General features: G+C 43.1%; 1 protein-coding gene across 3 annotated transcripts in view; it reads right to left on the minus strand.

Moving 5' to 3' along the window:
• Positions 1-18,741, minus strand: part of AFG2A (AFG2 AAA ATPase homolog A) — a 142,328-nt gene that overhangs the window by 81,748 nt on the left and 41,839 nt on the right. For 2 of the 3 annotated variants that reach the window (XM_081959352.1, XM_081959351.1), the window contains exon 14: positions 5,098-5,224. The exons of the other annotated variant lie outside the window; for it this stretch is intronic. In XM_081959352.1, coding sequence (XP_081815478.1) covers positions 5,098-5,224 — 127 coding nt within the window. The remainder of the gene's footprint in view (positions 1-5,097; positions 5,225-18,741) is intronic. 3 annotated transcript variants of the gene reach the window in all.

Below are 18,741 nucleotides of genomic sequence, written 5' to 3' on the forward strand. Positions count from 1 at the left end.
GTAAACATTACGTTTGGTTGAAATAAAAATGCATTTAAGTTATTTAACAAGTCTGGAAACAGACCTTTTCACCTCATGATTTGACAGAAATCGAAGGATTTTTTTAAAAAATTAAGAGTAGTAAATATGTTCCAAGGGGTATGCGTCTCATATGCTGACTGACGAACATGCATTGTTGTACCCGTTTTTACTTACACAGCCTATACACTTGCTTGTGAAGTAATGAAATTAGCCCAGTGGTGAGAGTCAGCCAGTTTGCACCACTTCGGGAGAATCGGTTGTTAAGTTTCTGAGCAAGTTTGGTGAACTGGTTGTTGAAAGAAATCATTAGGGCAGAGAACCAGTTGTTAAATTATTTGAATCCGACCACTGAATTAGCCCTGCTTCAGCAAGTTGGCTAAAATGATATTTTTGCTCTGCTTTTAGAAAATATGCATTAATGATTTTTTAAAAAGGTGACACACATTATCTTTTCTGATATGCTTATTTTTTCCTGAAATCTTCAGGCTCTCTCTTAAATCTAGCAAAGTATAAGATATTATCCATAACCTATATATTTTAGAACCTGCAAGAAAAGACTATGAAATATCAATTCATGAATGAACAGGAGTGCAATTTAATCCAGATAAAGACCAGTGTGTGTTCACTTGTTTGTTTGTTCAGAAATTGATAATACCGTGACTGGAAACAATGTCTGTCCTGCATGGGAATTCTACTTCTTTGAAAGTAAAGGAAGATTTTGTTTGATGCTGTCAATTGCAAATTTAATCCAGGGCTTCATATTCTTACACTGTATATATAATAGAAACAGCATGACATTTTAAAGGCTCATTTAATGGTAACGTCTGCTGCTGCAGGTCTTTCGAGTTGCCGAATAACTGGGTTTATAAAGCAGCTATGACCTTTACACATAACACAAAAATATCACATGCGTCTTGTTTCACATAATTAGATAATAATTGAAGCAAAATATTTAATATTTCTAAAATTAAATCAAAAATGAATATAGGCAGTCCTCGACATACGACCATAATTGGGAACAGGATTTCTATAACTAAGCAAGGTGGTTTCCAGTGAGTCATGCCTGATTTTACAACCCTTTTTCCCAGGGTTGTTATGTGAATCACTGCAGATGTTAAGTGAATAATGAGGTCATTAAGCAAATCCAGCTTCCCCACTGAGTTTGCCTATTGGAAGCCAGATGGGATTCAAAAATGGCAGGCATATGACCACAGTACGCGGCAACTATTGTAAATACATATTCATTATCATTTACCAAATTGTGATCACGTGATTGTGGGAATGCTGCAAAGTCCCTTTTTTCAGTGCCATCTTAACTTCAAATTGATTCTAAATGAATGGTTAGTATAAGACTACCTATATTGCATTTCTCCTGATGACATTTTTAAAAATGTCATCAGGAAGCATGTGAATCTATTAATGCCAATTAATTTAAACTTGTTAAAAGAAACAAGGGAATATTTTAAGTATGATATATATTTAGCTAAGAAATTCAATTTTCAGTAGATACTGTTATTCCACATTCCTATTTTTAAGGAAATAAAATGGTTTTTGGATTACACCTCCGCCACACACACAAAACATCCCAAACTCTAAGTTTCAAATTCAAGTTGTTTCAAATGAATGGATTGGTTTTTTTTAATAAATGAAAAAAGCACAACAAATTTTACAAGTTTAGCAAAAAATAATCAGCAAAATATATTATCATCAACTTAAATATTCTTTGCACAGTCCTAATAATTTGATTATAACAATTTGAAAATTTATCCACTATAAAATTATATTCTCTGTTTTATTTATATAGGATTATAGAACAGCAGCATGATTATTTGTCTGTCTCAGTACAGCTGTGAAAAACGCAACTCAACAAGTTCATCTATGCCTTGTTTTATCAAGTAAGTAATAAATCTTTAGTGAAAAGCTCACAATGCTCCTCAAACTGTCACAACCTGGATTGTAAAAGGGAGCAAACTCCGCAGCCTCAAGGCTGATTTGCCATTCTCAATATTTCCTGACAAATGAAGGGCTGGAAACAAAGAACATTTCAGCACACCTGGGAATATTTATTTACTGTATTCGGCATTTAAAAAATACTTTGCAGATTCCTTTGGAAATTCAGATATCTTTATAAATGTCGGCTATAAAATCAATAAATAAAAACACACAGCAAATTTGCCACAATTCAGTAAGGCCACATAACTATTTAATGTGAAGTCTTAATGTTATATTGAAGCCATTCAATTATCAAAAGCTAATAATTTAATAAACCTAAGAGTTGGACACAACTGAATGGATATCATCATCATCGTTATCATTTTTAAGTAACTGTTTAATAATATCCAAACATTGTCCTAATACATCCCTTAATTTAAATAAGGCGAGTTTTAACTATTTTCTTAACTGTGATGTATTTTTAATTAGAATGAATTGCTTAATTCAACCACCGTAGTGAAAAAGTATGTTTCTAGTCCCCATTCAAGGTACCAGATTTAAAAGTTAAGTTGGACCTAACCAGAAACAAATCTAATCTATATTCATACCATGGAGAGCCCAGAAGTATGAGCATTTTCTGTTTGGATACCCCAGCGCACATCCCTAGATACTGAGAGTATTAACAAAGCTACAGATAACTTAATTTCTATGACTGTTTTTTAATCTTATAATCTGTAAAAATGGCTAGCTAACATCTTATCTAAGCAAATTCCATTACATATGTAATAAGCAGAATACCATTTTGTCTATCCTGAATCTATATTCCTAAACCTAAAAATAAAGCACTCTATTACATCTTTTCAAAATATAGCAACCAGTATACCATAAATGTTAGCAGGTTTGCATTTAATTCCTTTACTATCATGGAATTTGTTTTCCACCCTAGCTGCTGCACACTTGAACCAGAATTCAAGGAAACATTTTGAAGTTATCTATGCAAGGTGTATCTTTAGAATAGGAGGGTGCGAATTTGAGGAATTAGAATTAGAATAACAGAGTTGGAAGGGATCTTGAAGGTTTTCTAGTCCAACCTCCTCCTCAGGCAGGAAACTCTATACCATTTCAGACAAATGGTTGTCCAATCTCTTCTTAAAAACTTGCAATGTTGCAGCATCCACAACTTTTGGAGGCAAGTTGTTTCACTGATTGTTCTAACTGTCAAGAAATTTATCCTTAGTTCTAGGTTGCTTTTCTCCTTGATTAATATCCATCCGTTGCTTCTTGTGCTGCCCTCGGGTGCTTTGGAGAATACCTTGACTCCCTCTTCTTTGTGGCAACTCCTGAGAAATATTGGAACACTGCTATCACGTCACTCCTAGAAGATAATGCTTCAATCCAGGCCTCAGTCTAGGTGACAATAGCAATAGCACTTAGACTTACATATTGCTTTATAGTGCTTTACAGCTCTCTCTATGCGGTTTACAGGGTCAGCATATTGCCCCCAACAATCTGGGTCTTCATGTTACCCACCTTGGACGGATGGAAGGCTGAGTGAACCTTGAGCCTGGTGAGATTTGCAGTCAGCCGGCATTCAGCAGAAGTAGCCTGCAGTACTGCACTGTAACCATTGTGCCACCACAGCTCACAATGCTGCCAATGTCCTGATCCAGTGTCTGGAGGCTGTGTGGGTCTGGATGGAGAACTTCAGACTGAAGCTCACTCTTACATACCTGAATGGAGGTGGTTATTTCCCTTGCCTCCACTCCAATATTGGGATTTTACATTCTTGGTCTGGGTGGGGAGACACTATTCCATGCAAGACTGGTAGGCAGTCATAAATAAATATCCAAACATTAAATATGGTATAAATAATACGGTATTTAATACGGTATTAAGTATCAGAGGGCATATTTATGGCATACTTGTTTAAATGTACTTCTACTAAGTGAAAATATTATCATTCTTTGTATTTGGTCATTTTGATAATATTGGAATTGTTGTAATGTGTTCTGCTGAACGCTTCTTTAGAGTTGTCTGGTTGACACGAAATAAAAGCATTTAGAAAACAAATAAATTATTTTGCTTAAGACAATGATGGGAGGTTTATGCTTCATTTATATTTATGTTTTTTTTCAAATATTAACACCAAAACACATGATAAAGAAACTGACAATTTAAAAAACTCTGGGGTACGATCAGAGACTGCAAAGTATCCATTCTCAGCCCTTATTCTTTAGATAAAGCAGCTAGTGTGTTAGACACTCAGTTTTCACTCAGAACTATACAATTGCTTAGCTACACATAACTTACTTCCTGTTGAGAAAAAAAATCATGGAGCTACACAGATACCTTTGTTCTAGTCCACCATTACAAATATAGGCCATAGACCTCCTTGGTGATGGCAAGAAAACCAGGAAATTTTAGTCTAGTGAGTTTCTGTTTTTCTCATAAGAAGGGTGAGTTTTGCCTAGTGGTTAAGGCACTGAGCTAGAAAGCAGGATATTGTGAGTTCAAATTCCGCCTTAGGCATGAAAGCCATTTGGGTGAGTTTGGATCAATCACAACTCTTAGGCAACTCATCTCACAGGATTGTTGTAGGGAAAATAGAAGAAGGAAAGTGTGTTGGATATGTTTGCTGCCTTGAGCTATTGTAAAAATAATAAAAGTGGGATATACATACAGATAAATGGACGCATGCATTCAGTGATGACTAAAGGGTGATCTCAGAAAGGTTGAATCTGGCAGCTTTTAAAAATGCAAATAAAAACTGGGACTGAATAAATTCAAAGTTTAAAGAAGGAATATAATTTCATTTGTAAGAAAATATTTTCTTTTTTTCTTCTCATCAGTAGCAAGTTAGGTTCAGTTTTATCTTTTGAAATATAATAAATCTAGGGGACAGTTAAAAACTTCAGAAGAGCAGGTGGAAGGGTGGAAGAAACGTAACTGTAAAAAGACCATATGATTTGCATGCAGCAGATCAATGATCAATGAAAACATCGTACATGCCTTGGCTTCTGTTTTAAAATCATGAATTTTAATAAAAATTTAAATTCTCCACTGCCTGTAATCTTAACAAAGTCAAATGAACATAAGTCATTATTTGGCACAAAAGTAGTAATAAGAGCCACAACCATCACTTACCTTGTCTATCATATCTGGCCGGTTTGTAGCTGCCAAAACTGTCACATCCTTCAACTGTTCGATCCCATCCATTTCAGTCAACAACTGTGCCAAGACACGGTTCGTAACATTCACAGAACTTGAAGAACTAATAAAAAATAAACCCACAGCAATTTATATTAAAGCATTTAATACTAGAAATCTGTAAATTCTGTTCACAACAATTTGTCTAATTGCCCAATTTCACAGACTGAAAGTTCTGTGGAGCAAAGATCCCAGTTACAGTTACACACACACACACACGCACACACACTTTGATGATGTTTGGATTCACTAACTTTTTTTTCCCAAAACTTTATAACTCAAGGATAAAAATATTCCACCACCACCCCCAAAATTATATCTTTCTAATCCACACCTGGATTAAGACCACACCAGGAATACTGCAACCAATTTTGGTCAACATACTACAAAAACGATGTTGAGATTTTGAAAAAAAAGTTCAGAGAAGAGCAACTAAGATGATCAAAGGCCTGGAGACTAAAACATATGAAGAACACCTGCAGGATTTGGATTTGGCTACTCTAAAGAAAAGAAGGATTAGGGGCGACATGATAGCAGTATTCCAGCATTTGAGGGGCTGCCACAAAGAAGAGGGGGTCAAATTATTCTACAAAGGACCAGAAAGCAGGACAAGAAATAATGGTTGGGAACTTATCAAAGAGAGGAGCAACCTGGAATTAAGTGAATTAATTCACTTCTAACAGTGAAGACAATTAACCAATAGAACAGTTTGCTTCATAAATCGTGGGTGTTCCATCACTAGAGATTTTTAAGAAAAGACTAGACATTCACTCATTTGAAATAGCATAGGTTCTCGTGCTTGAGCAGGGGGCTGGACTAGAAGACCTCCAAGGTCCCTTTCTGTTCTATTCTATTCCAAAGGACAAAATAAGAGAACGTTTTTGCAGCAAAAATGGATTTAGCACTGTTTTTCAAACTTATGATGCTACATCACAACACAGAAGTGTTTTGTTCAGCCTTTAACTTCAGCATTTTTTCAAAACTAAACGGCAGCATACTAGGCATCTGAAAACTATGCTTCCTTACTGCCAAAAATGCTTCCCTGAATATCTACTTTGATTTTATTTTCAAACCCTGACATACCATGAAGACATAGTAGACAACCTTCTGGTTCCTTCAACTTCTGAAGTAGAACACTATCATTTGTTTTAAAAATGAAATTGTTATTATCAAAATTGAGGACTAATTGTATGTATTCCAAAATATGCAAGGACTGAAACTGGTGTGGAGTCATTTCAGTCCTTTAAAATCCTCAGTCAGTATGGCTGTAAATATTTCACAAACATCCCATATACTTCTGTGTGTACTTACCCATACCCCTCATATTTCTGACTAAAGTATCTGCAAACATTGTATAAAGAATGGCTTGTTTAAAGCCTCCTTATTGCAAAATAGTGAATTATAGTACACCTCTAAAGTTTCATTTGCAAGTTCACATTCCACAGATAAAAAAGCTAAGTGGTTTAGCTGTGCAGGAATGCCTGTAGTTTTCTTCCACCTTCCGGTATTGCTATAATAAAATGCTTGCAGTATTTTTCAGTAAACTAGGTAAAATAAATATGCAAGGCACTGATACTTCCATTAAAAATTACAAAGTTTTATTATTATCTGTTATCTTTTAATAATAGATATAGGAATATTAATACACGTTCCCCAAAAATAAATTGTAGGTGCAAGATTTCATAGGAAATATTTTGAGAAAGAAAAAAATGATACATTTAATGGAGAAGACTATGTACTTTTGGGTCCTTGTTTCTGCTTTCCTTGGATTAAGTGCCCAATTATTGTGGTGTTCCACCTACCCCAAACTTTGCTGCCTGTTTAGGCACAATTAATTCTAGAACCTGTGGTTATGTCACATAAAGTAAAATTGCCAAGTCAAGCTCAACTCCTAATGACCTCATAGATCTCATATAGTTTCTTGCCAACAATACTGAAATGTTTGGGGAATGTTCTTAATTATTGTGATTTGCTTTTCTTTTTTCTTCCTTGTTTAGCTACAGTCCTGGTGATCTCCTATTTACATACAAGAATACATATGTTTGCTATTCTAGAACAGCAATTCAGTTTTCTATGTTGTTCAAACATTTCTCATAAATACTGTTTCTTACTGGCACCAGCAAATCTCAGTAGACTTGGACAATACTAACATATAGATATGTGTGTGTGTGTGTGCGCGCGCACATATAAATACATGGTATCATATTTTGATACATGATCGATACTATAGCTTTGATTATATTTCCCACAGCAATGGGACTATCATCTATGTCAGGCCCCCATTTTTTACCCTTCCATTCACTTGTGTCTGATCCTTGCAAACTGGCTGGACAAGTCACTGAAGTTTTCTTAGAAAAGTTTTTTTCAGAAATGGTTGGCCACTGATGCTTCTTTTGGCTGAAAGTGACTAGCCCAAGGTTACCCAGCTGGCTTTGTACTTAAGGTGGGATTAGAACTCACAGCCTCAAAGTTTATAGTCTGATCCCTTAACCATTATACCAACCTAGCTCTTCTTCTAGAATACTGTTACAAATATGGCAGACACTATCAAGGCACAGTAAAATCAACTCTGTTTCACACAACCACAGCCTAGGGTCCTTAAGTCATTGAAAGATTTATAAAATAACTTGTATAAGTAAAATAATAAAACAGCTTTTGCAATTTTAGGAAGAAATGAAAGTAGGCAATAGTTCAGTTCCTATTACAATTGCATATTGATCTAGGTAGGGCCTGGGGTAGATTAGCGTTAATACCAATATAAATAGTCATTAATCTTAAAATGCAATTCTATCAAAAATATTCTTAAACTCGTTATTCCAAAGTAAGCTCAGTGGGGTATATGTCTCTGGTTTTCAAATGCCATACATGTTTAACACACTTATGAAATGGGGAATTAAGTAATCAGCTCCAAAGCTGAATGGTTCCCTTATTTTCCCAGTTGGCACTATTTACATGGATAACCTGATGCAAAAACAAAAAACAAAAAAAAGAGTCTAGAAGAATTCAGGGAATGATTCCCTCCAAAAGCTCTCTTGAACAACTGTTAAGTGGAGCTGAAAATTTTGAACAGGTGGATGTGGGAAAAAGAGCAAAAAGACAAATACACAGTCATAGAATTTAGTATTCAGATACTTACACATGTCAAAATTCTCAACTGGAGCCAAATTAACAAAGATTATAGAAAAATCCATGAAAATTTAAAGTAAGTAAAATAAAAAATAATTTGTTTTTTCTTGTACATGGATCAAGATCCTAAAATGCAATGTTACATGTATGATTTTAATTATATTCTATGTAGTGTTTCATTAACTTTGCCTCAAGGAGTTACCTTATAATCCTTGGCTTTGTAAGGCTACTACTTTTACTGAAATTGAAGTAAATTTCTTTATGTTCCTCCAAGCTGTCGTGATTCCCTTTAGGCATGGAAGTCAGCTGTCAGATTACACACCATATTTAGCATGACTCTTACAAGTAAACAAGCCTTTATGGCTTAACAGGATATCCTATAAAATGCAGACAGACAGACATTTATAACAGGAGATTTCTCCACCAGCTGCTTCAGAACTGCGTCAGCAGCATGTGTGTTCAGATGTTTGAGCTCTGCATAAACTGTTAATCTGCAGGATAAGATAGAAGCACATTTTTTCCATTTTCCCATGATTTCCTAGCAAGATTTTCAAGTTAAGTCAGTCAATGCTTATTAAACATGCCTGGATTTTTGACACAAGCATAAGCAAAGACCAAATTATGCTGAACTTTCCAGTCTAATTTACAAAGCAGTATGCAACCAAGCTATGTTATTTCCTCTGTACCCAGCCTATGGAATTTTGATGTCATCATCCAAGCCAAATAGAAATAGCAATTGAGCAGACACTGATGCAAAATAACTTCCTATCAACAAACTGATTATCCAACAAACCAGCATTTATGCAATATCCATACATGCTTATAGAACTCTCCCAGGGAAACAGTAAAAAAAAACCTTAGGAAACAACAACAACAACAACAACAACAACAACAATAATAATAATCCCTTTAAAAAGGAGAAGACTGTTGCTCCATGTCAATGAAATCACATGATATTCTTCTATCAATTATATGAATTCAAATAATTTGCTACCTATTTTATATATCTGGAATTTCAAGTTTATATTGATTTGTAACAATAAAGAAAAATCAAATTGAGAATAAGATCTGATTTTTTTCTTTTTTAAATACTAATGAATCTACCGTGTTTCCCCGAAAATAAGCCACGCCCTGCTAATAAGCCCAATCGGGCTTTTCAGAGCATGCGCCATAATACGCCCTCCCCTGAAAATAAGCCCGCCCCCAGTCCCCGCCATTAACACTGTACCACCTACCGGTACAGCTTCCGGGGCAAAAAGAGGGCTCGCCGCAAAAACAGCGGCAGGCCAGCAATGTGATCACCCCCTCCTGCCTGTTCCTTCTCGTGCAAAAAAACACCGCCCACCCCAATAGCAAAGGCAGCCTGCCTGGTTCCCTTCCTCGCGTTCCTCGCCATTGTGCTCAGGGAAGCGGCTGGTGAAAAAAAAACTTCTCACGAGTTCAATCAAACATCTTGAAATCGCGAGAAGGGGTTTTTTTTTAAACCAGGGGCTCCCCTGAATATAATGTCGAGGAATGCAACAAAACTAGAAAGGTAAGAGGCGCGCCCCGCGGCCCAACACCGCCCACTTTGCCCCAATGGTAAAGGCAGCCTGCCTGGTTCCTTTCCCCGCTGTCCCTTTAACGAGGGGCGGCAGGTGGGGTGGGGGGGGAGAAGCGAGGCACGCCTCCTACCTTTCCAGCTCCGTCGTGTTCCACGCCCTTTCGCCGATTGAATCCCCTTGTAAAAAAATCTCATTAGTTCAACTCGTGAGATCTTTTTTTACAAGGGGATTCAATGAGCGAAAGGGCGAGGAACGCAACAGAGCTGTCAGTCTCTGGTAGCGCTAGGACACGCGTCTCGCTTCTCCCCCCACCTCTCCCCCCTCACTAAAGGGACGGCAGGAGAGGGAACCAGCCAGGCTGCCTTTATCATTGAGGCGAGGTGGGCGGTGTTGGGCTGCGATGCGCACCTCTTTCCAGCTTCATTGCGTTCCTCGCCCTTTCGCCCATTGAATCCCCTTGTAAAAAAAATCTCATTAGTTCAACTCGCGAGGTTTTCCTACAAGGGGATTCAATGGGCGAAAGGGCGAGGAACGTGACGAAGCTGGAAAGATAAGAGTTGTACCTCACAGCCCAACACCGCCCACCTCGCCCCAATGATAAAGGCAGCCTGCCTGGTTCCTTCCCCACCATCCCTTTAGTGAGGGGGGAGAGGTGTTGGGGGAGGAGAAGCGCGACGCGTGTCCTAGCGCTACCAGAGACTAACAGCTCCGTCCCGTTCCTCGCCCTTTCACTCATTGAATCCCCTTGTAAAAAAAACCTCGCGAGTTGAACTAATGAAATTTTTTTTACAAGGGGATTCAATGAGCGAAAGGGCGAGGAACGCGACGGAGCTGTCAGTCTCTGGTAGCGCTAGGACACACGTCTCGCTTCTCCCCCCCCACACCTCTCCCCCCTCACTAAAGGGATGGTGGGGAAGGGAACCAGGCAGGCTGCCTTTATCATTGGGGCGAGGTGGGCGGTGTTGGGCCGTGAGGTACACCTCTTATCTTTCCAGGTTCGTCACGTTCCTCGCCCTTTCGCCCATTGAATCCCCTTGTAGGAAAACCTCGCGAGTTGAACTAATGAGTTTTTTTTTACAAGGGGATTCAATGGGCGAAAGGGCGAGGAACACGATGAAGCTGGAAAGAGGTGCGCATCGCAGCCCAACACCACCCACCTCACCCCAACAGTAAAGGCAGCCTGCCTGGTTCCTTCTCCTGCCGTCCCTTTAGTGAGGGGGGAGAGATGGGGGGGAGAAGCGAGACGCGTGTCCTAGCGCTACCAGAGACTGACAGCTCCGTCGCGTTCCTTACCCTTTCGCTCATTGAATCCCCTTATAAAAAAAATCTTGCGAGTTGAACTCATGAGGCTTTTTTTACAAGGGGATTCAATTGGCGAAAGGGCGAGGAACGGAACGGAGCTGGAAAGTTAAGAGGCATGCCTCACTTCTCCCCCCCCCCACCTGCCACCCCTCGTTAAAGGGATGGCGGGGAAGGGAACCAGGCAGGCTGCCTTTACCATTGGGGTGAGGTGGGTGGTGCTGGGCCGCGAGGCGTGCCTCTTACCTTTCCAGCTCCGTCGCGTTCCTCGCCATTGTATTCAGGGAAGCCCCTGGTAAAAAAAAACCTTCTCGCGATTTCAAGATGTTTGATTGAACTCGCGAGGTTTTTTTTTTTTACCAGCCACTTCCCTGAGCACAATGGCGAGGAACGCGACGCAGCTGGAAAGGTAAAAGGCGCGCCTTGCTTCTCACCTGCCCCAGAAATAATAAGCCCTCCCCTATAATAAGCCCAAGGCCATATTTCGTGGGGCAAAAGAAAATAAGCCCCTGTCTTATTTTCGGGGAAACACGGTAGATTTTAACAAAGTCTCTGTTTTCCAATATATTTAAAACTCCTACTCAACTAATTTTTAAAAAAATATATGTTAATTTCTTTGGAAATGTAAACAAAATAGAGTTTGGCTGTATTTGATTTCTTATACATGTTTAAAAAACTAAATTAACTGCATTTTATGGGAACTTTAAAACACTTATTCAAAGCCTTTAACTTGCTACTGGATAAGTAATAACTTAAGCAGAGAACTCTTCCGTATTTCTGCTTTTTTGGTGACACTTCTGAGGTAAAAACATTCCTAAGATACCAAAGTTCTCCACTCATCAATCCTCCCACAATAGTTACCCTAACTGCACCAAGAGAAAAAATATATATTGCTCCTGACATTTGCGTCAAGGTTTCACGGGATGAGAGCAAGGCACACTTGCCAGGCCAGGCTTTTCAGTCCTTCTACCATGTTTGTTTAATTAATTGTCATACTACTTTATCTCCTTTTCTTCACAAGTCCTATTGAAATATATCTTTCGCCAACCTAGGTTTTCCCATGTATTTATTTTTAACACTGTGTTTCCATAATAGCAACAAAATGTAGACATTTGTGAAGAAAGTAGCTAAGAACATGTTACCAAGCCTTGGTTGTAGTAGAGTTTTACAAATAACAATTCCACTAGGTAAGGATATAAGTAGACTTCTCTCAGCCTCAAAAGTAACCTCTGAGACACCTTCCCTACCCCAACATTAGACCTCAGTTAACTAGTTTGAGAATGCAAATCTAGTATGGCGCTTGCACACACAAGTTTAGGGAATCAGTACAAAACAAGCCAAATGGGTAATGATGCAGATGGCCACTGGATCACAGTTTATATGTTATAAAAGTAAAGGCAAAGGTTGCCCTCGCACATATGTGCCAGTCGTTCCTGACTCTAGGGTGGTGCTCATTTCCGTTTCAAAGCCAAAGAGCCAGCATTGTCCGAAGACGTCTCCGTGGCCATGTGGAAGGCGCACAGAACACTTATTTTCCCACCAAAGATGATCCCTATTTTTCTACTTGCATTTTTACATGCTTTCGAACTGCTATGTTAGCAGAAGCTGGGACAAGTAACGGGAGCTCAACTGCCAATCTTTCTGATTGACAACCTCAGCATCTTGGCCACTAAGCCACTGCGTCACTACTATATGTTATATTAAAGGTAGAAAAATATGCTGATTAGCATATCAAATAAGTAGACATTTCTAGCAACATAAGTTACTTGCAATAACAATTATGAAACTTAGAATAATAAATAATAATAAATAATAAAATTTATTTCTTAGCCACACCCTCTCCCGAAGGACTCGGGGCGGCGTACAGTAAAAAAACACATAAAATACAATATGGACAATACACACACAAAATAAACAAATACGTGTACATGGAGGAGGTAGGCAGATGAATGAAGACAATTAAAAACACAATTTAAAATCCCCTAATAAATTCCAAAAACCACAAAATTAAAATTAAAAACCCGTCAGGAGCAGAGTGAACGAACTATGGTTGAGCCAGACCAGCTACTTGGAATAGGTGGGTCTTGAGCTTTATCCGGAAGGCGCGGAGGTCATAGGTGGTCCTAATATCCGGGGGAAGGTCATTCCACAGGGCTGGGCCCGCTACAGAGAAGGCTCTGCTCCTAGACGCCGCCCCCCGACATTGTCTGGTGGACGGCACCTGGAGGAGTCCCTCTCTGTGCGAGCGAATTGGTCGCAGGGATGTATGGGGCAGGATACGATCCCGCAAGTATCTAGGTCCTGAGCCATGGAGCGCTTTAAAGATCGTTATCAAGACCTTGAAACGCACCCGGTAGACCACAGGGAGCCAGTGCAGCTCGCGCAGGAAAGGTGTCACATGGGAGTACCTTGTACTCCCCATAATTACCCGCGCGGCCGCGTTCTGGACCAACTGTAGTCTCCGAGTGCATTTCAAGGGAAGCCCCATGTAGAGAGCGTTACAGTAGTCCAGGCGAGACGTCACTAGTGCATGAGTGACTGTGCGCAAGGCATCCCGGTCCAATAGGGGGCGCAATTGGCGCACCAGGCGAACCTGGTGGAACGCCCCCCTTGCCACGGCCGTCACATGGTCATCCATGGACAGCCGAGCATCCAGGAGGACGCCCAAATTGCGCGCCCGCTCCACCGGGGCAAGTTGTACGCCCCCGATGGCCAGAGATGGGATTAACTGGTTGAACCGGGGGGGGGGGGAACCCACAGCCACTCCGTCTTGGAGGGGTTGAGCTTGAGTCAGTTGTCATCCATCCAGACCCGTACAGCTTCCACACACCGGGACATCACTTCGACGGCCTCGTTGGGGTGGTTCGGGGTGGAAATGTACAGCTGAGTATCATCAGCGTACAGATGGTATCCCACCCCGAAACCACGGATGATCTCACCCAGCGGCTTCATATATGTGTTGAACAGGAGCGGCGAGAGGACCGACCCCTGTGGCACCCCACAGGTAAGGGGGCTTAGAGTCGACCTCTGCTCCCCTGTCAACACACGTTGCGTCCGGCCGGAAAGATAGGAGCCGAACCACCGTAAAACGGTGCCCCCGACCCCCAACCCCCCCAGTCGGTGCAACAAGATACCATGGTCGATGGTATCAAAAGCCGCCGAGAGGTCTAATAGGAACAGGATACAGGAACAACCCCTATCTCTGGCCCTCCAGAGATCATCCACCAATGCGACCAAGGCCGTCTCCGTGCTGTGCCCAGGGCGAAAGCCGGACTGGCGCGGGTCTAGATAATCATTTTCCTCCAGATGTCGTGGAAACTGATAAGCCACCACACTCTCTACAACCTTCGCCAGAAAGGGAAGGTTGGAGACAGGACGATAATTGGCCAGCTCCGTAGGGTCCAGGGAAGGCTTCTTGAGCAAGGGTCTCACCACCGCCTCTTTCAAGGCGGCTGGGAGAGACCCCTCACCCAGCGAAGCATTCACTAGGCCCAGGAGCCAGTCACGTGTAACCTCCCAGGATGCCAGTACAAGCCAGGAGGGACACGGGTCCAGTAAACATGTGGTAGGTCGCAGTCGTCCACGCACTCTGTCCAAATCCTCGATGGCAACCAAGTCAAACTCCTCCCAGATTGGTCTCTCAAGACTCACCACAGACGTCTCTACAGGGCCACTGAAAGGGACCCAATCCTTCCGGATTTGAGCGATTTTATCCTGCAGATATTTCCCAAATTCCTCTGCCCTACCCTGTAAAGGGGTCCCCCGCGGCCTCTGAAATAGGAGGGAGCGGGACACCCGAAACAGGGTGGCAGGGCAGTTCTCTGCGGATGCAATGAGAGTGGCACAATATTGACGTTTGGCCACTCTCAATGCCACAAGGTACGTCCTTAAATGGGCTCGTACCTGTGTCCGGTCAAATTCGGAACGGGAGGATCTCCAACGACTCTCTAGGCATCTCTTGCGGCGCTTCATCACCCTTAGCTCCTCGGTAAACCAAGGGGCCAGGGTGGAGCGTTGCCGCCGGAGAGGCCGCAAAGGCGCCACCCCGTTCAAGGCCCCGGTAGTCGCATTGTTCCACGCGACCACCAGGTCCTCTACCCGAGGGCGGGTCAGGGCCGCAGAAGGTGGCCCAAGCTCCATCTGGAACCTCTCTGGTTCCATCAGGCGCCTGGGGCGGAACCATCTAGTATTTTCCGGTTCCGCCTCCCCGCAGCGGGGGGTAGCTCCAGGGAAGTCAAGTCGGAGGAGTGAGTGGTCTGACCATGACAGGGGAGTGATGGTTAAGTCCCCTCCTCCCAGATCACTCAACCACTGGCCAGAGACAAAAACAAGGTCCAAGGTGTGACCTCCCTCGTGTGTCGGGCCCTGAATCAATTGAGTCAGGTCCATGGCTGTCATGGAGGCCATGAACTCCCGAACCCCCTCGGATGCTTCTCCCACCGATGGCAGGTTAAAGTCCCCCATCACTAAAAGTTTGGGGGTCTCAACCGCCACCGATGCGATCAGTTCGAGGAGTTAGGGCAGGGCCGCTGATGTATAGCGAGGAGCCAGGTATACTATCAGCAAGCCCAACTGTCTCCCAGGGCCCCATTTCACAACAAGGGATTCACATCCGGACGTCTGTGGCACAGTGGACTCCCTCGGCTCTAAGTCCTCCCGAATAATCACTGCTACCCCACCGCCCCTTCCCTGGGCCCGGGGCTGGTGAAATGCTCGATAACCTGGCGGGCACATTTCCACGAGGGGTAAACCTCCCTCGTGGCCCAACCAGGTCTCCATTATTCCCGCGAGGTCCGGCTCCCCCTCCAAAATTAGATCGTGAATGAGGGGGGCCTTGTTAACGACGGACCTCGCATTGCATAGCACCAGCCTCAGGCCCTGGGTCTGGAGCTCCTGACCACCTAGAACGCGGGGGTTGGTACAAGCGACCGGGTGTAACCAGCACCCACGGTCTCCCAACCGACTGCGAGTTTTTAATCTGTCCTTGTATCTGCCCCTCCCTATGACCGTTGGAATCAAAAGGCCCTGCACCGGAACGACATCCTCCCCCTCCTCCTCCCTTCCGCTCCCTCTGCTCGTGACCACACCTAGTGACCTGGCTCTGTCCTCGCTCCTGACCTGACCCTCCCACCCCCCAACCCCGGAACCCCTACAAAATTTTAAAAAACAGTTAACTAAAAACCCCCTAAGTCTCCGCTTCCTCCACCTCTCGAGATTAATAAATCCGTCATCAAGGTGGGCCCTCGAAAGGGCGGAGGGCCACACCTGCGAGAGGGGGGACTCCTGCAGTAGGATGAGGTCTGCTCTTGAGTACATATGATATTGAAAAGAGATTCGCCAGGGCCTAGGAACTGTGCTGTGGATGTTCCAGCCAAAGTACCATGATCCAGTATAGTTTGAAGAAGTTGAAAAAGCCGGGCTCCAGTGCAAAAAGAATTGTCCAGTCCTAGGTGGGGGGGGTGATGGTAGTAGGCTGGTCAGATGACAGACAATAGGTGGGGGTAGTATGGTCAATGATGGTCAATGGTGGGGGTTAGTAGATGGTCAATGATGGACAATGATGGACAGCGAGGGGTAGTTAAACTGTTGTTGATAATTTATTTTTATTTATTTCTTAGATTTTTAGACCGCCCCTCTCCCAAAAAGGGACTCTGGGCGGTGTACAGTCAATATAATAAATATAATAAAATCAGTCATAATAATTAAATACATTTAAACTACATTTAAGATACATTTGGAGGGGGAGATAGGCTGTACTAAGAAATAAATAATTCTAATCTTAAAACATCACTATTAAAACCCCAAACCCTAAAATAAAATAAATCCCTGGGAGGTAAAACTAAGAAAGTGCCAGGCCAGCTGATTGAAACAGGTGAGTCTTTAACTTTTGCCGGAAGGAACGGAGGTCGGTGGTAGTTCGAATGTCTGGGGGGAGGTCATTCCAGAGGGTTGGGCCCATCACAGAGAAGGATCTACTCCTAGGTGTCGCCCGCTGGCATTGCCTAGCAGACGGCACCAGGAGGAGCCCCTCTCTGTGTGAGCGGATAGGTCGCAGGGACGTGTGTGGTAGGATGCGATCCTGCAGATAACTAGGTCCTCTGCCATGGAGCGCTTTAAAGATGGTGATCAATACCTTGAAACGCACCCGAAAGGCCACAGGTAGCCAGTGCAGCTCGCGCAGGAGAGGTGTTACGTGGGAGTAACGATAATGGGTAGGGGAAGATGGTCAGTCAGGCAATAGGGTCACAGAGGATAGGGGATAGTCCTCCAGGGCACACACAGATGGAAACAGGGGCAAGTTGTAATAAATAGTCAGCAGGGGGGGTAGATGGTTACAGACCAGGAGGCAGCTGGCAGCGGTGGATAACTCCTCTGCTCAGCCTGATGTTGGAGCCTCCTGCCCATCCTCAGCAAGCCCCCCCCCCCAAGTCTCTGAATAGCCTCCTGAATCATAGCCCTCCTCCTACCAGGCCATCGGTATTTAATTCTTACCATGGCCAGCATCTTTGTTCTTAGCACCCAAACCACCATTTCAACCCCAGCGCCACTCCTACCAGCCTCGAGCCTTCCTTTTCAGCCTCCATAGTTTCTGCGCCTCCCACGGTTAGCGCGGTTGGCAGCAGGCCAGGGAATTCGGCGTTCGGCGTTCCCAGCCGTCGCCGCCGACGCTTGGGTCCTCGTCACTCAAAGTCGGCCTCTCCGCCCACCGCCGGCTCTGGCCTCGGTCCCAAGCCGGTTGCAGATCAAAGGCCTCCAATTCCGGCACTGCCAGCACCAGCGCGTTCCCACACACTTCAGCAGCCATTCCCAGCCTTTCCGAGCCTTGCGCAGCCTTACACCACTCCTCTGCTCTCCTCCGGTTTCAAACGGCGCTCTCCGCCGTTTTCAAACGGCGTCTCGGATGGCCTCTCCCCTCAGCTGTTCACCGGCTCACTTCCCAGGCTTTTTAGTCGTCAAGCTACCCTGGGGGACCCCCACTTGGGTCGTAAAAAGATCCAGGGTAGCTGTTGCTGGACACCCGGTCCCCCATGGTGGAAAAGGGGGGCGGCAGCACCCCTGCTCCCTTAAAGAGCCCCGCGGATCTACGGAGCTCTGTAGCAGACCGCCATTTCTCCAGGAAGCTCCTCCTCCTCCCTCCCATTTCAATAGGAATACAAACTCATTCAGAACCACACCAACCAGTTCTCTATCTTTTCAGGATTCTGCTTCATTTTAAGTGCTTTATCCACTGTGACACCAAAACCAGACACTGACGTAGACATGAATAATTTCAAGATATGGAGAAGTAAAGCTGAATGAGATCAGGATATTTATGACGCTTGTTGCCTAACTTCTTTCAATGGCAGCATGTCCTCCAATACTGGTTAAAGGTCATATTCTCAGGTTCTCAAATTAAAATTGATCCCATACAGTTAGATGAAACAATATATATTAACGTAAATAACAGTTCATATTGAAGTGTCCTAGTCTACATGAAGATAATTTTATCCTTAAAATGTTTATATAATTATCATGATAGGTTTCAAAGGGCTCTATAGTAAGTTTTCATCAGATTATTTCCAGTAGCCCTTAACTAGTCAGAAGAGCCCTGTAGAATGGCTAAAGTAAAACT

Source organism: Natrix helvetica (genome assembly GCF_964273705.1).
Source record: "Natrix helvetica genome assembly, chromosome: 7".
NCBI classification, from domain to species: Eukaryota; Metazoa; Chordata; class Lepidosauria; order Squamata; family Natricidae; genus Natrix; species Natrix helvetica.